The 18376-nt window shown below is 35.2% G+C and overlaps 1 protein-coding gene across 18 annotated transcripts in view; it reads right to left on the bottom strand.

Moving 5' to 3' along the window:
* The window catches only part of RIMS2 (regulating synaptic membrane exocytosis 2), a 463509-nt gene that overhangs the window by 322382 nt on the left and 122751 nt on the right, over nucleotides 1-18376 (bottom strand). For all 18 annotated transcript variants that reach the window (XM_028533564.2, XM_028533552.2, XM_028533553.2 and 15 more), the window contains one exon: nucleotides 2703-3013. In XM_028533564.2, the coding sequence (XP_028389365.1) occupies nucleotides 2703-3013 (311 nt within the window). The remainder of the gene's footprint in view (nucleotides 1-2702; nucleotides 3014-18376) is intronic.

Below are 18376 nucleotides of genomic sequence, written 5' to 3'. Positions count from 1 at the left end.
CATTCTCTATTGTAGGCAATTTGGCAATGCCTATAAAAAATTAAAACTGCACATATTCTGACCAAGTGATTTCACTTCTGGAAATTTTAGCTTATCTTATAGATTTGCCCTTATAAAAAATTGTAAGTATATACTCTTATACAAAATTATAAGTATATACATGCATTTGTATATATGGATATATATAAAGGCATAAGCACGGTATACGTGTATACCTACATATACACATACACATGAGATTATTTATTGCAAGTGTTTGTAATAGCAAAAAAAATTGGCAATAATGTGTGTATCGTTAGGGACTAAATAATTTTGACACATCCCTTAAATATAATGATGGTCCTGGGTAGTGTGGATCCGTTGGTTGAAGAGTCATCCTGTAAACCGAAAGGTCACAGGTCCAATTCTTGGTCAGGGCCCATGCCTGGGTCACAGTTCAGTCCCAGTTGGGGTGAACGAGTAGGCAACCAACTGATATTTCTCACACCAATGTTTCTCTCTCTGAAATCAATGATCATATCCTCAAGTAAAGATAAAAATATAAAAATAAAATAATGATGAAGCGAACCCATTATGCACTGGTAAGGAAAGATCTCCAACATATGTTAGTAAATGAAAAAACAAAAATAGAATAATATATATATGCTATCATTTTAAAGTAATAAATATATATAGATATTACACTCCCATACTTGCAGAGAATATCAATAAAATACACACAAGCAAAAATAACAACAGTAATTACAGAAGGCAAAGAAACTGAGTGGCTAGGATATGGAGTAGTTACACAGAATAAGGGGATAACACACAGAAGAAAAACACTCCTTGAAGCATAAGAAAATCCTTTGTTATGAGCTCAGGTCTAAAATTTACTCCCAGAACAAGAATTCAAAAGCTGATGGAAATGAAAAAATTGGGATATTTATGGAACAAGCTCTTAAACCACATCTTAAATCAGCAAAGTGAGTTTTCAAGTAGCTACCAAAGCCATCTCTATAACAATAAGAAGTCATTTTGAACAAAATAACTTTTAACATGCTAATAAAGAAAAAAATTAATTTAACTTAACCTAACTTTCCTAAAATATGTACTTTTCAAATGTTATTTCATTGTTTAACTTCTAACCTATAAAAAAGTTAAACTTTTTTAAACTGTCAAAGTTGTAGTAAGCTTTAATATCAGAAGAGAATAATACTTCAGAATTATATGCTATGAGTGAGTTCAGAGGTTGATACCTACACCTCTGTACCCAGTTTAGGAGGCACTGAACAAAATTCTGTGTATATCCTTTTTAGACAGGATGATTTTTTTATGGTTCACTGGCAAGATCAATCTTGATATTCATTGTCAGAACAAAATGCATACAGTCCATCCTAAAACATTTTAATATATACACCAGAACAGGCCTAGACCTGTAACAGCAGACAGGTAGGGATAAGAACCCCAGCCTCCTAGCCAATCACTTGGAATAACTGAGGTCATGACACCCTGTGTGTCCTGGAAGTCCCAGGAAGATTGATACACAATTGCCAAAAGAGGTACACTGCCCTCTGATGCATCCAGTACTGTGTTCTTTCTCTTAACTGGGTGGTTTTCCACTCCCCTCCTCAGCTCAGGTGGTTTCTGGCCTTGTCATCCAATAAACCACCTGGACTCAAACCTTTGTGTGCTTAAGTTCTCGACCTAAGATGATTCTTGAGTCTCTGAGATTCTGCACTGAGATGTGTTCCCAGTATTCCAGTCGTGAAATCACCAGGGTTTTGCCCAAAGATAGAATTACATTATCTGTTTCACTTTTGCTAGTTTTCCAACAAACAACAACAAAACGGTGCAGCCATCATCTTATTATTCTTCCAAGGCATTAACAACACATCTGTTATGATGGCTTTAGGCACCATTTTCAGTGGTTCCCAGGCTCTTACCTGTCCTCACTGGCTGCTCAGAACCCACCACTTCTAAGTACAATTTAGATTTGTTTTTCCACAAATGCATGACTTTATATTTGTTCACACAGAACATATCTGCCAATTCTGGACAATACATATAGCATAAACCAGATTTTCCTTAAATTTTTTAATTCTAAAGAGAAATATAGAATAGAAAAATAATCTTCCCATGAAAATTTTTCATTCTCCTCCTTTCAAAGGTAGGAAATTAAAAAATCTAACCATTTTAACATGGAGGAGGCCATAAAGTTGAGCCAAAACAGTGGTAACAGAGTTAGTCCGTGGACACATCAAACTCATTAAACTCTTTTATCTGTATTTACCTGCTTGGAAAACCACTTCGTCCTCCAGCTAGAGCAGAATCTTTAGAAACATTATTAGGCTTCCCCATTCTCTTAATTCCCACTTCCAGTTCGTCCTATCAATCCAGCCTGTCCAACGTGTCTCAAAACCGTCTCCTCTTCATTCCCGCTGCCCAGTTTCTTTCTTGTGACGACAACCCCCTATCAAAGTTCCCTGTTTTATTTCACTTCTTTATTCTGGAAAACCTGATAACCTGACACTCCCTCATCAAATCTAAGATTGTCCAAACCTGCAAATAGCTCAAGTCCCAAACATCCCTTTCAGCATTTATATAAAACAGACATGTGCATTACATTTAGACAGCCCGTTGCCTAAACATTTCATGTATTTTTATTTCTATTTGGAATGAAGATTAAAAATAATGTTTACCTAAAGATTAAGCAAAATGTTTACCTGTCTGAAGCTATGTCACTGGCAATTTGGTGCTTCACTCCTGACCCATTTTTAATAGAATCCTGTCTTGTGAGCCCATGAGATCGACTTTTCTCCACTGCAGGGACAGATAAGTCACCTGAGGGTCCTTGGAACTGGGCCTGCTCATGCAGTTTTGCTTTCTTCTCCTGAGGCGCCTCCTCATTCCGCAGTCCTCGGAGAGCCTTTTGATCAGGCTGCTGTGGTGTATTAGATCCACTATTATAAAACCACGCTCCTGACTTAGTGAGGATTTCTTGTTGTTTTCGGCACAAATTACATACCCACATAACCTGCACATGAATACACAGAAAGAAGAAATCAGTGCTTCCAACAGTTAAAAACAAACAAAGAGACAATCATTCAAGTCAATAAAACAGTATACGGCTATTCTTTCTGAAGTTAAAATGTAATCCAGGTTAATAGCTACCATTAATTAAATATCCTTTATTTCGATTTTGACAGAATAATTATAATAAAATAGACAATGTTTACTGTTAGTAGAAACACCACATTATTAGTTGTTCTTATATATTCTTTAATTATTTTTTATTTAAATTAGGAGCATGGTGTAGTTTACAGAAAATGGACTTTGACGCTAAACAAACAGGTTTAAATATCAACTCCAAGATTGGAAACTATGCAACCTTCAACAGCATGCTATAGATATGAATATTCAGTACTTAGTTTCCTAAATGATAAAACAGGGATGATAATACTAACTTCCTGGATTGTTTTGAAGACTGAAGAAATGATTTCTATAAAATGTACAGATGATGTATCACACAATTGTACACTTGAAACATAAGTTTATTAACCAATGTCACCCCAATAAATTTAATTTTTAAGATAAAAAAATTTTAACTAAAAAATAAATGTCTAGCACAATGCCTAGTATTTGTTATACTTTCAGTAGATTACTACATTAGTATATTAGGTTAATCTTCTGTCACCAATTATATTACAGGCTTCCTAAGGAAGTTTTATTTAAGTAGCTCCTAATGGCTAAAATGAAGCTAGAACATTTTTTATCTTAAATAAAAACCTATTAATTGCTCCTAGTTTCTAGTAGGACACTTTTTTAAGTGCACAGTTAATAGGGTCAGTATATTCACACTGTTGTGAGACAGATCTCCAAAACATATTCAGTTTGTAACACTCAAAATCTATCCCCATTAAACAGCTTATCACCTTTATTTAACCCCAATACCCTGGTAACTACCATTCTACACTTGATTTTTTTAAATTTACATATGGTTTTCAGACTCCAGGAATCCAAGAATATCATAGTTACATCTGTGTGACTAGAAAATCTTCACCATCTTTTGAAAAATATTTTCAATTAGTCAGAAAAAAATAAAATCACATATCCACAAAATAAAAGGTGAGTTCATAATTCAAGTGAGTGGTCCTGCTGTTTTATTTATGTCAAATACTGAATCTTACACAGTATTCCATATTGCTGAACAGTTCATCATAGTTCAAATAAATTATAATAACATAGATAATCAGAGTAAAAGAAAAATTCGATTGTGTTTTCAACTAATACAAGGATGTTTTTGTGAAATATCATTTGAATTTTTTGCCTAATTGGTCATTATTCCAGTTCATATTGTTTGTATAGTTAATATCATACAACATTGTATTTGAGCACTTTTTATTATTTTGCTTTCTCTTTGAATTGTAGATACATTTCTTTTTTTCTAACTAAATTTAAAGCTCATTGCAGGCAGGATATATAGCTTCGTATACATAACAAGACCTTATAAATCATAGAACAGTAAGACCTTCTAAATGCTTGCTAGCTTGAATTTATTTGAAGTTCTCAGGGGAGACATGATAATAAAATGATATTATTACATTAAGATTTATGTTTCATAGATTTCCAAAAGAATTAGTCATCAATAATGTCAATATACATGACTACTCTTTTTATAACTAAGTAAGAAAGTTTTACATGAAATACCAAAATCTCATTCAATTTTTTAAAAAATACCTCATAGTTCAAATTTCTTTTGGTTTGAATACACATGGAATATACATACATCTAACCATTAATAGTTTCAAAAATCAAATTTCAAACAAAATCTTCAGCCCTTCAATGCCATCTTGTGACGAATGTAGGTACTGCAGATCTCTTTTAAAAGTGAAAGGCAAAGGAAAAAGGACGCACGGGCATGGACAACAGTGTGGCGACTGTTGGGGAGAGGGGAGTATAAGAGGACTAAAAGGCAATATAAAAACCACAATAAAGATTAAATAAAATTAGACAGTGAAAATAAATAACCACTAAACAATGTTCAAATAAATTGTCTGATATTCAACTTTTCTGTTTATTTTCAACAGTTACTACGCATGATACAGTGATAATATATGCTTATATGATTCTGCGATATGAATTTATCTAGATAAGTCACACAGAATATTCAAGAAAACATCCCTTCCTGCCTGATAATCGACAACGAAACAGAAATGAGTCTGCGAGACAGATTATTAGCCAATCATAATCACCTGCAGAAACAACCTATTGCTGCTTCTTCCTTTATCACAAAGTAAGCAGGTTACTTAACCTCTCCTAGAGCCGAGATTCTCAAAGAATATCCCTGGAACAGCAGCCCCAGTATCACCTGGGAACTCATTACACGTGCAAATTATCAAGCCCCCGCTCTAAACTTAATGAATCAGAAACTTCAGGTGGGAACAAAAATGTTTTGTTTTGTTTGTTTGCTTTTGCAAAATTCTACTGGTAATTCCGATGTTTCATAAAGTTAGAGAACCATTGGTTAGGGCAGAGATCCCCAGCTCAGTATGTGAAATGAGTTACAAGTGTGTTCCTCAGACTAGCTAGGTAAGGCCAACAGAAGTCATGATCCGCTTTGCCAGTTTACCTCAGTGCAAACTAGGTAAACCTATGGTCTCTGCGTAGCCCAAAATGAGAAAAAGGCTTGGAAATGCTATGGCCTTCATGACCCTCACATGTTAATACCCAGTGGGCAGTAATGTACGATAAATAGAAGGCAATGATGCAGGATGTTTGATTCCAACTGAAGACTATGCATTAATACTTTTCCCATACTCCTTGAGCTATACATGTTAGTTGCTCATTCTCTGACTAGTGTCTGTGTTCCCTCTAAACTGCTAGCTTAGTATCCTCATATCCTAACACCCAATTACCTTTCTTTTCTTCTTTTTCTATCTCCTCCTACCCTTGGATTAATAGTTGACTAATCTTTAAAGCTCAGGAAGCCTAAATCTATTCACTTCACTTGAAGGCCTTACACACACAGCAACTGAACTTACAAGTCGATGATACAGAACTATGGTTCAAATACAAACACAGACACATGCTATGAGATGAGTTTTCACTAACTGGCTGTGAAATAACTAGTGTCTATCAGAGGCAAATTCTGTATCAAAGAACAAACTTTAACTTATATAAAAATAAAATAGCAGGAATTTTCTTAATGGAACACTTTAACCAATAAAGTTAACCACCAAATGCATCTTATGGTAAATGTTATTAAAAATATCTTAGAAATTGTATATGCCTATAAATAACCATGGTTAGAACCTATTAGTTTTGCTGGTCCTCATAAATATAAAAATGCCTAGACCCTATAATTACAAAGTCATATGCAATTCAAAATTATAAGGTATTATTACATTCAGTTCTAAATATGCCAAATTTTTCAAAGTAATATAGCAATATAAGACATGGGATGCTCATGACCTGAAACTGTCACTTATTACCACATATTCCATTCCACAGTCATCCTTGGTGGAGTTGAAAGGGGAAAAAAATTAAGGAAAATAAAAATATCTCTTTAAAACATTAAAAATGGTAAATTCAATAGCTAAACTGGTCAAAAAAAGCAAAACCAAAATCACGTTAAGTGCATACAAGAATTTAAAGGAATTTAATGCTCTCAAAACTCTGTGATTTTCATCTAATAATAGATGACAGAAATAATAAATAATAAAGTAAGTCTGAGAAGGGTAAGATTATTAGTTGTGGACTGGTGCTAATGAGACCATAGGTCAAGCCCGTAAGATATAGCTAACTGCGTAGAGAAAAAAGAATTTTCTAAATTCTACCTCTATTCATTGCCAGCCTGCTAATAAATGTGTACATTTGAGATAGGAGAGTGTAAATTGATCACCTTAACCCTATCAGATGACTAGAAAACTATGGAAGAACCTGGCTAGTTATTATACTTAATTTCCTTTTTCTCTTAGAAATCTACATTTCCCAATCTGCCGCCTTGCAGCTAGGGATGGCCATGGTCATATGACTATGCTCTGGCTAATGGGTTATAAATGGAATGCTGTGGGCCATCCTCATGATTATCAGAAAACTCTCATGCTACCAGCATGCTCTTCATTCAAGGCCCTAGTGGATAAAGGAGCCACACACAAAATGTAAGCTGGGCACCTGAATGAACACTTGGAAGACAGTACTCTGCTGATCAGACACACCAGTGTGGGCTTGTGTACGTGAGAAATAAACACCTACTGTGTTAAGCTATAGAGACTTTTGAGTGTATCTTTTACAACTGATAGCATTTAACTAATTCAAAATCTTTTCAAAGTACATGTTTTATTGAATGTGTACCACCAGCACAACTTCGTATGTGAAGAACCATCCATTACTAAAACTAGCATGTAAATGTGCTCACTGTTGATCCAGGGCCACCTTTCACTAAGTCATTAAGAATGAGTTGCACACATTTCCTCCCAACTCCACATTCAATGAAGAAATGTGGGATGCTTGAAAGCATCCACGGTAATTGTATTTAGATTACAGAAATTGGATAATGCTACAAATCAGGGTTTTTTCTTACAAAAAGCCAGTCACTAACATTTATCAGCATATCATTGAATATAATGTATCTACTATATTCTACTAAAAGATTGATACTACATTCAGTACATAAACTTGGATGAAACTGTAGCTTAACTAATTCAGACCATAATATATCTATTTATTTATGGATGGACAAACAGCTGTTAACATTAATTCACTAATTATTTATTCAATCATATAATAATTAAAAATTAATTCAGACAATAATATATTTATTTATAGATGGACAAAAACTATTAATATTAATGCATTGATTATTTATTCATTCATACAGTATTGACTGAATGCCTGTATATGCCAGACTATACAAAGAGCTGGTGAACACAGCTCAATAGACACAGATATTGCTGTGTAGTGTAGAGTGTAGTGGGGGAGAGAATAAGCAAACAAATAATTACATGAATATTGTTTATACTACAGTTATGAGAAGTGCTACACAAGGAATACATCCAGATCATAAATCCCTTGATACCTTCCTTTCCCCTAGCTGTGTTTAGAAAAAAAGGATGCAGAAGAAATCTGCAAGAGGCCTGGAAATTCAGGGAGGTTCATCACAGCATTGCCCTAATGTGCTCCCATCATCAGATCTAGGGTGTCTCTCTCTCAAAAGAAAAAATTCTGTGTTATTTGGGGCTATTAACCTACAAGTTTCTCCTCCAGCAGTGTCTTGGTGGATTTGGAAAAGTTGAAATACTGGCCTATACCCTGAGAGTGTTAAAATTTTCCAAGTATGTTCCTAAAGCAACAAAGAGATCACGTAATCTCCATATAATAGGCTTCTGGATTACAAAACAAAAATCAGAAATTTTGCTTCACCTGATACCCCAAGACAATCAGCAAGATTCTCCCCTCAGATTCCCCATGAACTGCAGGCATGGAATCTCTAGCTGTAGCCACATTTGCAGACCACAGCAGGAAAATTTGATGGTGTCTTCCATGAGCCTCTAGCAGACAGTGCAGAAGAGGCTTAAACATGGAACATTTCCAAAGCTAGGTTGTTACAAACTCTTCTGTTTGGCCACTGTGGCTTTAAAACATACTCACAAACAAACAAACAAAAAAAAACTTCATAGACATGGACAACAATGTAGTGATTGCTGGGGAGGTGGGGAGATAAATGATGATGGAAGGAGACTTGAAGACCGCTTGGGGTGGCAAACACACAATATGCAGTGTACAGATGATCTATTGTGCAACTGTGCACCTGAAACCAGTATAATTTTGTTAACCAATGTCACTCCAATAAATTCAATAATAAGGAAAAAACATACAAACAAATGTAGCTTGTGTATTTCTCTAGTTTTTAACTGATTTTCTACAGGTAAGAAAGGGCTAGAAAGAAGTATTAAAAGTCATGAAAGGCAAGGGCCTACAACCAAGATTACTCTATCCAGCAAAGCTACCATTTAGAATGGAAAGGCAGATAAAGTGCTTCCCAGATAAGGTCAAGTTAAGGGAGTTCATCATCACCAAGCCCTTATTATATGAAATGTTAAAGGGACTTACCTAAGAAAGACAAGATCAAAAATATGAACAGTAAAATGACAACAAACTCACAACTATCAAAAACTGAACCAAAAAAGCAAAAACAGAAACAAACTAAGCAAACAACTAGAAACACAGTAGAATCACAGAAATGGAGATCGCACTTTCCATTTGTGATGGAGGAGAATAGGGGAGAAGGTACAGGAAATAAGAAGCATAATTGGTAGATACAAAATAGACAGGGGAGGTTAAGATTAGTATAGGAAATGGAGAAGCCAAAGAACTTATATGCACGACCCATGGTCATGAATTAAGAATAGGGAATGCAGGAGGGAAAGGGGGATGGGGCGGGGGGGGACTATAATAGCATAATCAGTAAAATATACTAAAAAGAAAAAGAAGACAATGATGTTAATGGCAAATCAGAAAAAGGCAGTAAATTGGTTTCCTATGGCTGCTATAACAAAATTACCACAAATTGGAGGTTTAAAACAACGGTAATGTATTCTCTCACATTCTGGAGAACAGAGTTCCCAGTTTGAATTCAGTATCACAGGGCCAAAATCCAGGTGTCAACAGGGTCACGCTCCTTCAGGAGGCTCTAGGGAAAATCAGTTACTTGCCTCTGCTGACAATTGGCTTCTGATGACTACCTGCATTTCTCGGATTGTGGCAACATCAATCCAGTCTTCAAGAACAGCATCTTCAGACCTCTCCTTGCTACATCTTTATATCACCTTCCCCTCTGTGTATGTGTGTATACCTGTAAATCTCCCTCTGCTGCCCTCTCATAAGGATACAAATGATTACATTTAGGGCCCACCCAAATAATCTCCCCATCTCATAATCCTTATTAAATTATATCTGCAAAGAGGTGGTTGTTTGTGGTTTTTTCTGCCATAGAGGGTTATTCAGATTCAGGGATTAGAAATATGGATGTTTTTTGAGGGCCCATTGTCAGCCCCCACAGACAATGTGAAGATAAAATGACAGGTCAAAAGCAGGTCAAAAGCAGATACAGAAATGGATGCATAGAGCTGAAAGTCTTAACAAACTGAATCCTAATGAACAACAACAAAAACCTATCGTGACAAAGGGAAGATTACAACAAATGCAAAAACAGTTCAGTATTAGAAAATGTATCAATGTAATTCATCACATTAACTGATTAAAATAGAAAAAAGTGATCATATCAATAATAAAAATGATTCAGACATTCATAAAATGTCAGACTCATTCATGTGAAAATAAAACCTAGCAAACGAGAAACAGAAAAGTAATGCATATGCCTGATAAAGGATACCCACATGAATTCTATATCCTATTTTATACTGAAGGTCAAAAGGGAAGAGCATTTTGTTTAAAGTCTGGAATGAATTAAGGATCCTCTGTATCACCACTTCCATTCAACACTGTCCTGGAGACACTAGCTTAGTAAATCTCTCACACTAGACAAGAAAAAAAGATAAAATAAAACTGTCCTTATCTTAATATTATTTGATTGTGAATATCATTTGATTATGATAGAAAATTCAAAAATTTTTATCAATATTAAAACTAATAAGGGGCTTGATGAGTTTCCTAGATCAAAAATGAACAAACCAAAATAAAGAGTATTTCTATACACCACTAATAACTACAAACATTTAATAAAAAATTAAATACCCGTTACAAAGAAAAACAATATACAAGAGTCTAAAAGAAGATTTACGTAAGTGGAAAGATACCGTCTGTTGGGACGAGAAGACAAAACATCACAAACATGTCCATCTGCCCAAAGTAAATCTATAAAGTTCAATGAAATTTTAATCAAAACAACTGTTTTTCATGGAATTTTGTCTAGCTAATTCTAAAATGAACATGAAAGAGCCAAGATTAAAAAAATCTAGATAATTCTGAAGAGAAGTAAGAATTTGAGGTGGACTTGCTATACTTACTATAAAGTGACAGAAACTGAGACAGTGCGGTATGGGAATAGAGATGGTGAGGGAACACGGAGCACCCCATGGCTCTAGATACAGACTCGCACATATGTCAGAGTTAACATTACAGGTCAGTGGGGGGAAAGGCGCTACTGAAGCAACATGTGGGAGAACTGGTTCTTCATACTGCAGAAAAAAATTCATACCTCACACCACATAAAAAAATCCACATCAATGTTTTAAACACTAAAACATGGCCAAAACTTCAAAGCTTTCAGAACTGTCAAGAAAATTTTTATGAAGAAAAACAAAAAATTTCTTAACTCAAATATAAAAGCACAAAGTAAAAAAAGATGAAATTGTACTGTATCATGTTTCAACATTTTGAGTAGTATAATAGTAAGACAAAATAAACAACGTAAAAAGAGAAACCACAAATGGGGGGCACTTTTATTGCAATGTATACAGTTAACAATGGATACGCATTAAGAATATATGAAGACTGGCATATTTACATAAGAAAAAAAACACTGGCCTCAAGGCAAGCAGGGTTCACTGTCCCTTTTCTAAACCCTCCTCCTACAGTGCCACATCTGAAACTCCATCAACCTGGCTAACACTGTTTGCCCCACTTTGGAGATCCCCAGAGACTCCGTCCCACCCAATTTATGGGCCCACCCAAACTGCTTTTACCATAAGAATGGCTGGTCTTGGCTCATACAGCACAACTTCCTAAATCCTCTCAAATAAGCAATAGCTGGCCCCAGTGAGCCCCAGGCCTGGCACTAGAAGCAGCCAGCCTAGATTCACAGCTTGGCTTTGCCTGGGAATCTCTAAGCCCAGCACAAATAGCACTCATCTCACATCACTTAAAAGCTCAGGCAGGGTTGCCCTGGGCAAAACATAGGTGGGCGCTGACCTTGGCCTGCACCACCCGGGGAACCCCAGGGCCAGAACACTTAGTGGACAGCTACAGACCATCCCACAGCACCACCACCCTGCCCCTGCACAGCTGATCCTCCAGAGGGCAGAGGCTGATGATAAGCGGTCATGGCCAATCCTGGCAGCTGACTGGCCCAGGTAAATCCCTCCTACTGATCTGCCAATAACAACCAAGCCTCAACTACAATAGGGTGGTGTACTCAGCCCACACAAAGGGCACACCTCAAGTACCCAGCTTGAGTGATGGGGAGGTCATGCCACTGGACCCTATATGACACTTACTATAGTAGGCCATACTACTATGACAGGGAGTCATAGCAGTTTTACCTAATACACAGAAATAAACACAGTGAGGCTGCCAAAATGAGGAAACAAAGACACATGGGCCAAATGAAAGAACAGATCAAAACCCCAGAAAAAGAACTAAACAAAATAAATATGAAGCAATCTATCAGTTCAAAACACTGGTTATAAGGATGTTCAAGGAACTTAATGAGGACCTCAACAGCATAAAGATCCAGTCAGAAGCAAAGGATATACTAATTGAAATAAAGAACAATTTACAGGGAAGCAACAGTAGAGTGGATGAAGCTGAAAACCAAGGCAATGATATGAAACATAAAGAAGCAAAAAACAAAACAATCAGATCAAGAAGAAAAAAGAATCCAAAAAAATAAAAGGTAGTATAAAGCAGCCTCTGGGACAATTTCAAGAGGTCCCACATTCACTTCATAGGAGTTCCAGAAGGAAAAGAGAAAGAAGAAGAAATTGGAAGTCTATCTGAAAGAATAATGAAAGAAAACTTCCCCAATTTGGTGAAGGAAATAGACATGCAAGTCCAGGAAGCACAGAGAGCCCCAAACAAGATGGATGCAAAGAGGACCACACCAAGACACATCATAATTAAAATGCCAAAGATTAAAAATAAAGGGAGAATCTTAAAAGTAGCAAGAGAAAAGAAGTTAGTTACCTCCAGGGGAGTACCCACAAGACTGTCAGCTGTTATCTCAAAATAAAATCTGCAGGCTAGAAATTCATGAAAATGAATTCATGGAAATGAATTACAGCCAAGATTGCTCTTCCCAGGAAAGATAATCATTTAGAATTGAAAGGCAGATAAAGAGCTTCCCAGACAAGAGAAAGCTAAAGGAGTTGATCATTACCAAACCATTATTATATGAAATGTTTCAGGGATTTATTTAAGAAAAAGAAGATCAAAATGATGAACAATAAAATGGCAAAAAATACAAATTTATCAGCAATTGAATCTAAAAAACAAACTAAGCAAACAAGAACAGAACAGAATCATGGATATGTAGATCATTTTGATGGATGCCACATGGGAGGTGGGTGTGAGGGAATGGGTGAAAAGGTGAGAGGATTAAGAAGTACAAATAAGCAGTTACAGAAGAGCCACAGGGATGTAAAGTACAACATAGGAAATGGAGTAGCCAAAGAATTTATATGCATGACCCATGGACATGGACAATGGTGGGGGAATTGCCTGAGGGAGTAGGGAATGCTAGGCGGAGGAGGCGCAAAGCAGGAAAAATCAGGACAACTGTTATAGCATAATCAATAAAATATCATTTAAAAAAAGAAAAAAACGAACATCACAAAAGAATAGTAGGTCAAGGAATGAATATACAATTCCACAAAGAAACCTAATTGGACTAAGCAAGTATAAAGGTGCTTCATGTCATCAGTCAAAAAATACCAATTTAAAACAATGAGTTACTATTCACACTCATCAGTGTGGCAACATTTTAAGTCTGACCATACCAAGCATTAGAGAGGAAGTAGAGGAACCAACACAAGCATTCCTCTCAGAATTGTAAACTATTTTCAACCAGTTTGGAGAGCCAATCTGCAAGATCTAGTGAAACTAGAAATGGCTACCTATATAATTTATGACCCATAAACCTTAGAGAAATTCTCACGCAGGCACAAGAAGACAAGAACAGGCATATTTATTAAGTATCATTTCTCTTAGAAAAATAATTTAGGTGACCTAAATCAACATAAAAATGAATAAACTATATACCATATTCATACAGAAGAATTATGTTCACCAGTCACAAATGAATTAGATTTGGATAAATCTAAATTTTGAGATAACTCTCAAAATATAGTGAAAGAAGTTTCAGAAAAATAAACACAGTGTGCTCCATAATATAAAGTTAAAAACCTTGCAAAATAATACTATATATGGTTTAGCAGCATATATGTAAAAAATTAAACTATACAAATAAAAATGTGTGGAATGATTAAGTATTCAAGATAATTGCTGTATCTCTAGAAAACCATATATGAAAGTTTAAGATTTGTATAACTGTCTGGTATTATTCTCTGAATGTCTTGACATATTTTAAATATTTCAAAATGAACAAAAGAGAACAGAAAAAAGTGGAAAAGATTGAAATGTATAACTAGAAATGTCATAGTGACCAAATTAATTAAACTAATGAAAATATTTACTGATACAATTACACTGAACATAAATGTGTACTTAACATGAAAACATTAGTTAACTGAGAAAAAAATCATTGAATTTTCACATGAATATAATTTTTAAAATACAATGTGGCATACTTTGGGGAGGTTATGGATGGGTATGTGTAAAGTAGGCAATTATATCAAAAGTAATCAATTTACTGTACATATTTTGTAGTGTGGGTTTTATTTTCCTTTTTATCAAAGTATGAGATACATTTAAAACCTTTCTGTTCTAAATTAAACTTTATCAGAAAACTATTGAAGTAGCTGCCAAAGCAAATTAATCACTGAAAAGAATTTAATTATATAAAGTTATTATCAGAATAAGTAATTATTGCCTCTACACTAAACATTTGACTTTTAAAGTTTATTTTAATTCAGAATTGCATTTTAAGCTTAAATTTCTATAAGTTATTTTTTAAGAAAAGATAAAACAGCAAGTACATGGAGCAAGATTAAAAACCATGAACATTTATGCAGTAATTATTTTTTTCCACTAGTCTGTGCTATACCACTTTGTTCAAAATGGTCCCAAAGGCTTGTTCGCGTTTTGTACTACTTTGTTAACCTACTTTTTTCCCCAAAAATAAATTTCAGTTAAAACTATAATAACTTTAATAAAATAAAAAAGTGAGTTGAAACAGTATCATTATTCACATTGTAATATGTGATGATATTAATTAGAATAATTATTTCCCATTGGGTATTGACCAACTACAGATTCAATAGAGTAAATACAAATGTACTATCAGTTGACAGTTTTCTTTTTCATCATTTAGAAGAATTTACAAGTTATGTTTACTATAACTTGTTTACAAGTTACTATAAAAGTTACAAGTTATTATGTTTACAAGTTACTATAAAATCATTCCAATAAATTTAAAAGTAAAATTAAGCAAATTTAAGTCTTCTTAAAATAGAAAGCATATTCACCTAGAAGATTTCATTTAAAATGAAAAATAGTTGCAGTGGGTGAGTGGAGGTGGGAAAGGGTATAAGCGGGACAAGTAGTAATGGGAAAAATACAACAAAAATTTTTCAAAAAATAAAATGAAAAACTGGACATGACTATTCCTGAAGAAGATATTTCATAAAAAGAAGGGAGCCAAAACATAATTATATGAAAGTTAACAGATGATAAAGATGATGATACATTACCCAAATTGAAGAGAACTGGAAGTGTAAAACTAGAAGCAACACAAAAGTAATACTAACAAAAATATGGAGATATGGAAATCATGAGAACACTCTGGGGAAGGAGAAATTTTTAAGAAGGGGTTATTTTTTAGAGAGAAAGTTCAAAGTATAAAGTTTCATTTACCTGTTTCTCAGATTATCACTAGTGATAATTTAAAACTTTAAAGTTAATAGACAAAACTATTTGGGATTCTCCATGGTTTCTTGCGAGTATATTTTCAGCAGCCGTGGACTATTACATGGACTTCTTTTTGCAAACTGTGTTTCTTGCTTCTGTAGCTGCTACAAGGCAATAACATCACTAAGCACATTCAGTAGTCTGACCTACTTTAAAGCAGACTCAATGTAAAGCAAGTCCAACTTGGCCAACCCAAGAGAGATTTACTATTCTAAACAAATAACCTCTCACAACACTATCACAGCACGAAATCAAAAGCAAAACCTATATATAAGCTTCAGTGAATTTGTACTTTAACTCTTCCCAAACTTAACATGTCCAAAGCTGCTTCACCCTAAAACTTCTCTATCCACACTCTTACTCATAGCAGTTAAGGGCAACTCTCCATCTTCCCAGTTTATCTCTGGCCAAACACCATGAAAAAAATCTTTGTATTCCATATGCCACATACAAGGTCTGTCCGGAAAAAGTCCAGCCATTGTTAATATAACAAGACTGGTTTGCACAACAGCAATGTAACCTGGCAGCCAAGGAGAGTGGACTGGAATGTGCATGTGTGAACAATGACCACTTCACTGTACTAGTCAGTGGGGGCAGTACATGCCATTGAGTGAGCATGTGTCCTGTGTGACTGTCACATTCAAAATGACTGAGTAAGTAGAGCAACGAATCTGCATCAAATTTTGCATTAAGCTTGAACATTCCTCCATGGAAAACTATTCGGATGATTCAGAAGGCCGTAGCTATGGGCAATTGGCAATTGGCAGCCTCATCATAACAACACCCACTTACGCATCTATGTCTTGCACAGAGTTTTCTGATGAAACATCAGATCACCCAGGTGACTCAGCCACACTACAGCCCAGATTCGAGGCCCTAAGACTTCTGGTTTTTCCCAAAACTATACTCACCTTGAAAGGGAAAGATTTCAGACCTTCAATGAGATTCAGGAAGATATGATGGAGCAGCTGATGGCGACTGGGAGAGCTGTGTGAGGTCCCAAGGTGCCTACTTTGAAGGGGACTGACATGTCACTGTCCTATGTAGTGTCATGTGTATCTTGTATCTTCTTCAATAAATGTCTCTATTTGTCCTATTACATGGCTGGATACCTTCTGGACAGACATTGTGCATTCCATCAGAAAATCTTTATGATTCTACTTTAAAAACATGTCCACACAGATGACATCTCACCACCTCTGCCACAAACCACCCTAGTCTAAGTCATCACCATCACATCACCTGCCTAAATTATTACAATAACCTGACAGCTAGTATCCCAGACTCCATCCTTTTCTCATTGTCCTTATTAATCTGTTGCAACAAAACAGTCAAAATAAACCTTTTAAAGTGTCTTAGAATAAAAGTTACATCCTGTCACTTTTTTTCACAATCTGTAATAGTCCCCATTTTGCTCAGAATAAACTCCAAAGTTCTTACAATGATCCCAAAGGTCCTCTGCAGTCTCACTCTAACCGTGGTTCTCACTACTCTGACCCACTCACTGGCTCTGCTCCAGCCACAGTGGCTTCCTTGCTCTTCTTTCAAACTGTCCAGCAACCTAACACAAGAACTTTGTATTCACTGTTACCTCAATCTGGACCGCTTTTACCTTAAACATCTGCAATGCTAACTCCTCAGCTCTTTCAGGACACTGTTCAACTCTCACTTTTCAGGGCCATACAAACCAAAGTATCAATACCATCCAAAATTAAGGATCTCACATTTTAATTTTCTCCAGGACACTTAGACCTTCTAATATTTATTAATCTCAGTTGTCATGTGCATCTTTTAATTAGAATATATCCTCCAGGAAGGTAAGAGATGTTTGTCTATTTTAGTTTATTGCTATATTTCAAGTGCCTGGAAAATTCCAAGATGTGCCAAAGGAAAGAGTGAATTAATATATTAACAATTAATAAGTACATTACAATGAATAATTGTTATATATCTGTTTGATTAGCACATTTCCATAATCCAAATACCATGAGCTTCATAAAACTGTCTCTAAAAAATGATCTTTAAGAACTTCCCAAATTAAAATCTCAAGAACACAGACAACAACATGATGATTTGGGGGGTGGGAGGCGAAGTAGAAGAGGGTATGGGGAGATAAATGGAAATGGAAAAAATACAATAAAATATAATGTAGAAAGGTAATAAAATATATTAATAAAAAATTAACAAAGAATGTTCCAAATTCAAATATTATAAAACATATTTTGATAAAATATTTGCTTAGTAAAATTCAAAATGCAGAAATAAAGTATTTTAAGATTATTTTTATGTTTACTAAAATTGCTTAAATATTTAAATGAAAGTAAAATATGTTTTGCTTATCTCAGAGATTTCCAAACTTCTTCAATAAAGGTCCTACTTTTGCCCTGGCTAGCATAGCTCAGTGGATTGAGCGCGGGCTGCAAACCAAAGTGTCGCAGGTTCAATTCCCAGTCAGGGCACATGCCTGGGTTGCAGGCCACGACCCCCAGCAACCGCACATTGATGTTTCTCTCTCTCTCTCTTTCTCCTTCCCTTCCCTCTCTAAAAATAAATAAATAAAATCTTTAAAAAA

Source organism: Phyllostomus discolor, chromosome 7, assembly GCF_004126475.2.
Source record: "Phyllostomus discolor isolate MPI-MPIP mPhyDis1 chromosome 7, mPhyDis1.pri.v3, whole genome shotgun sequence".
NCBI classification, from domain to species: Eukaryota; Metazoa; Chordata; class Mammalia; order Chiroptera; family Phyllostomidae; genus Phyllostomus; species Phyllostomus discolor.
The sequence above is the reverse complement of the archived record's forward strand: the minus strand, read 5'-3'. Positions and strand labels throughout refer to the sequence as shown.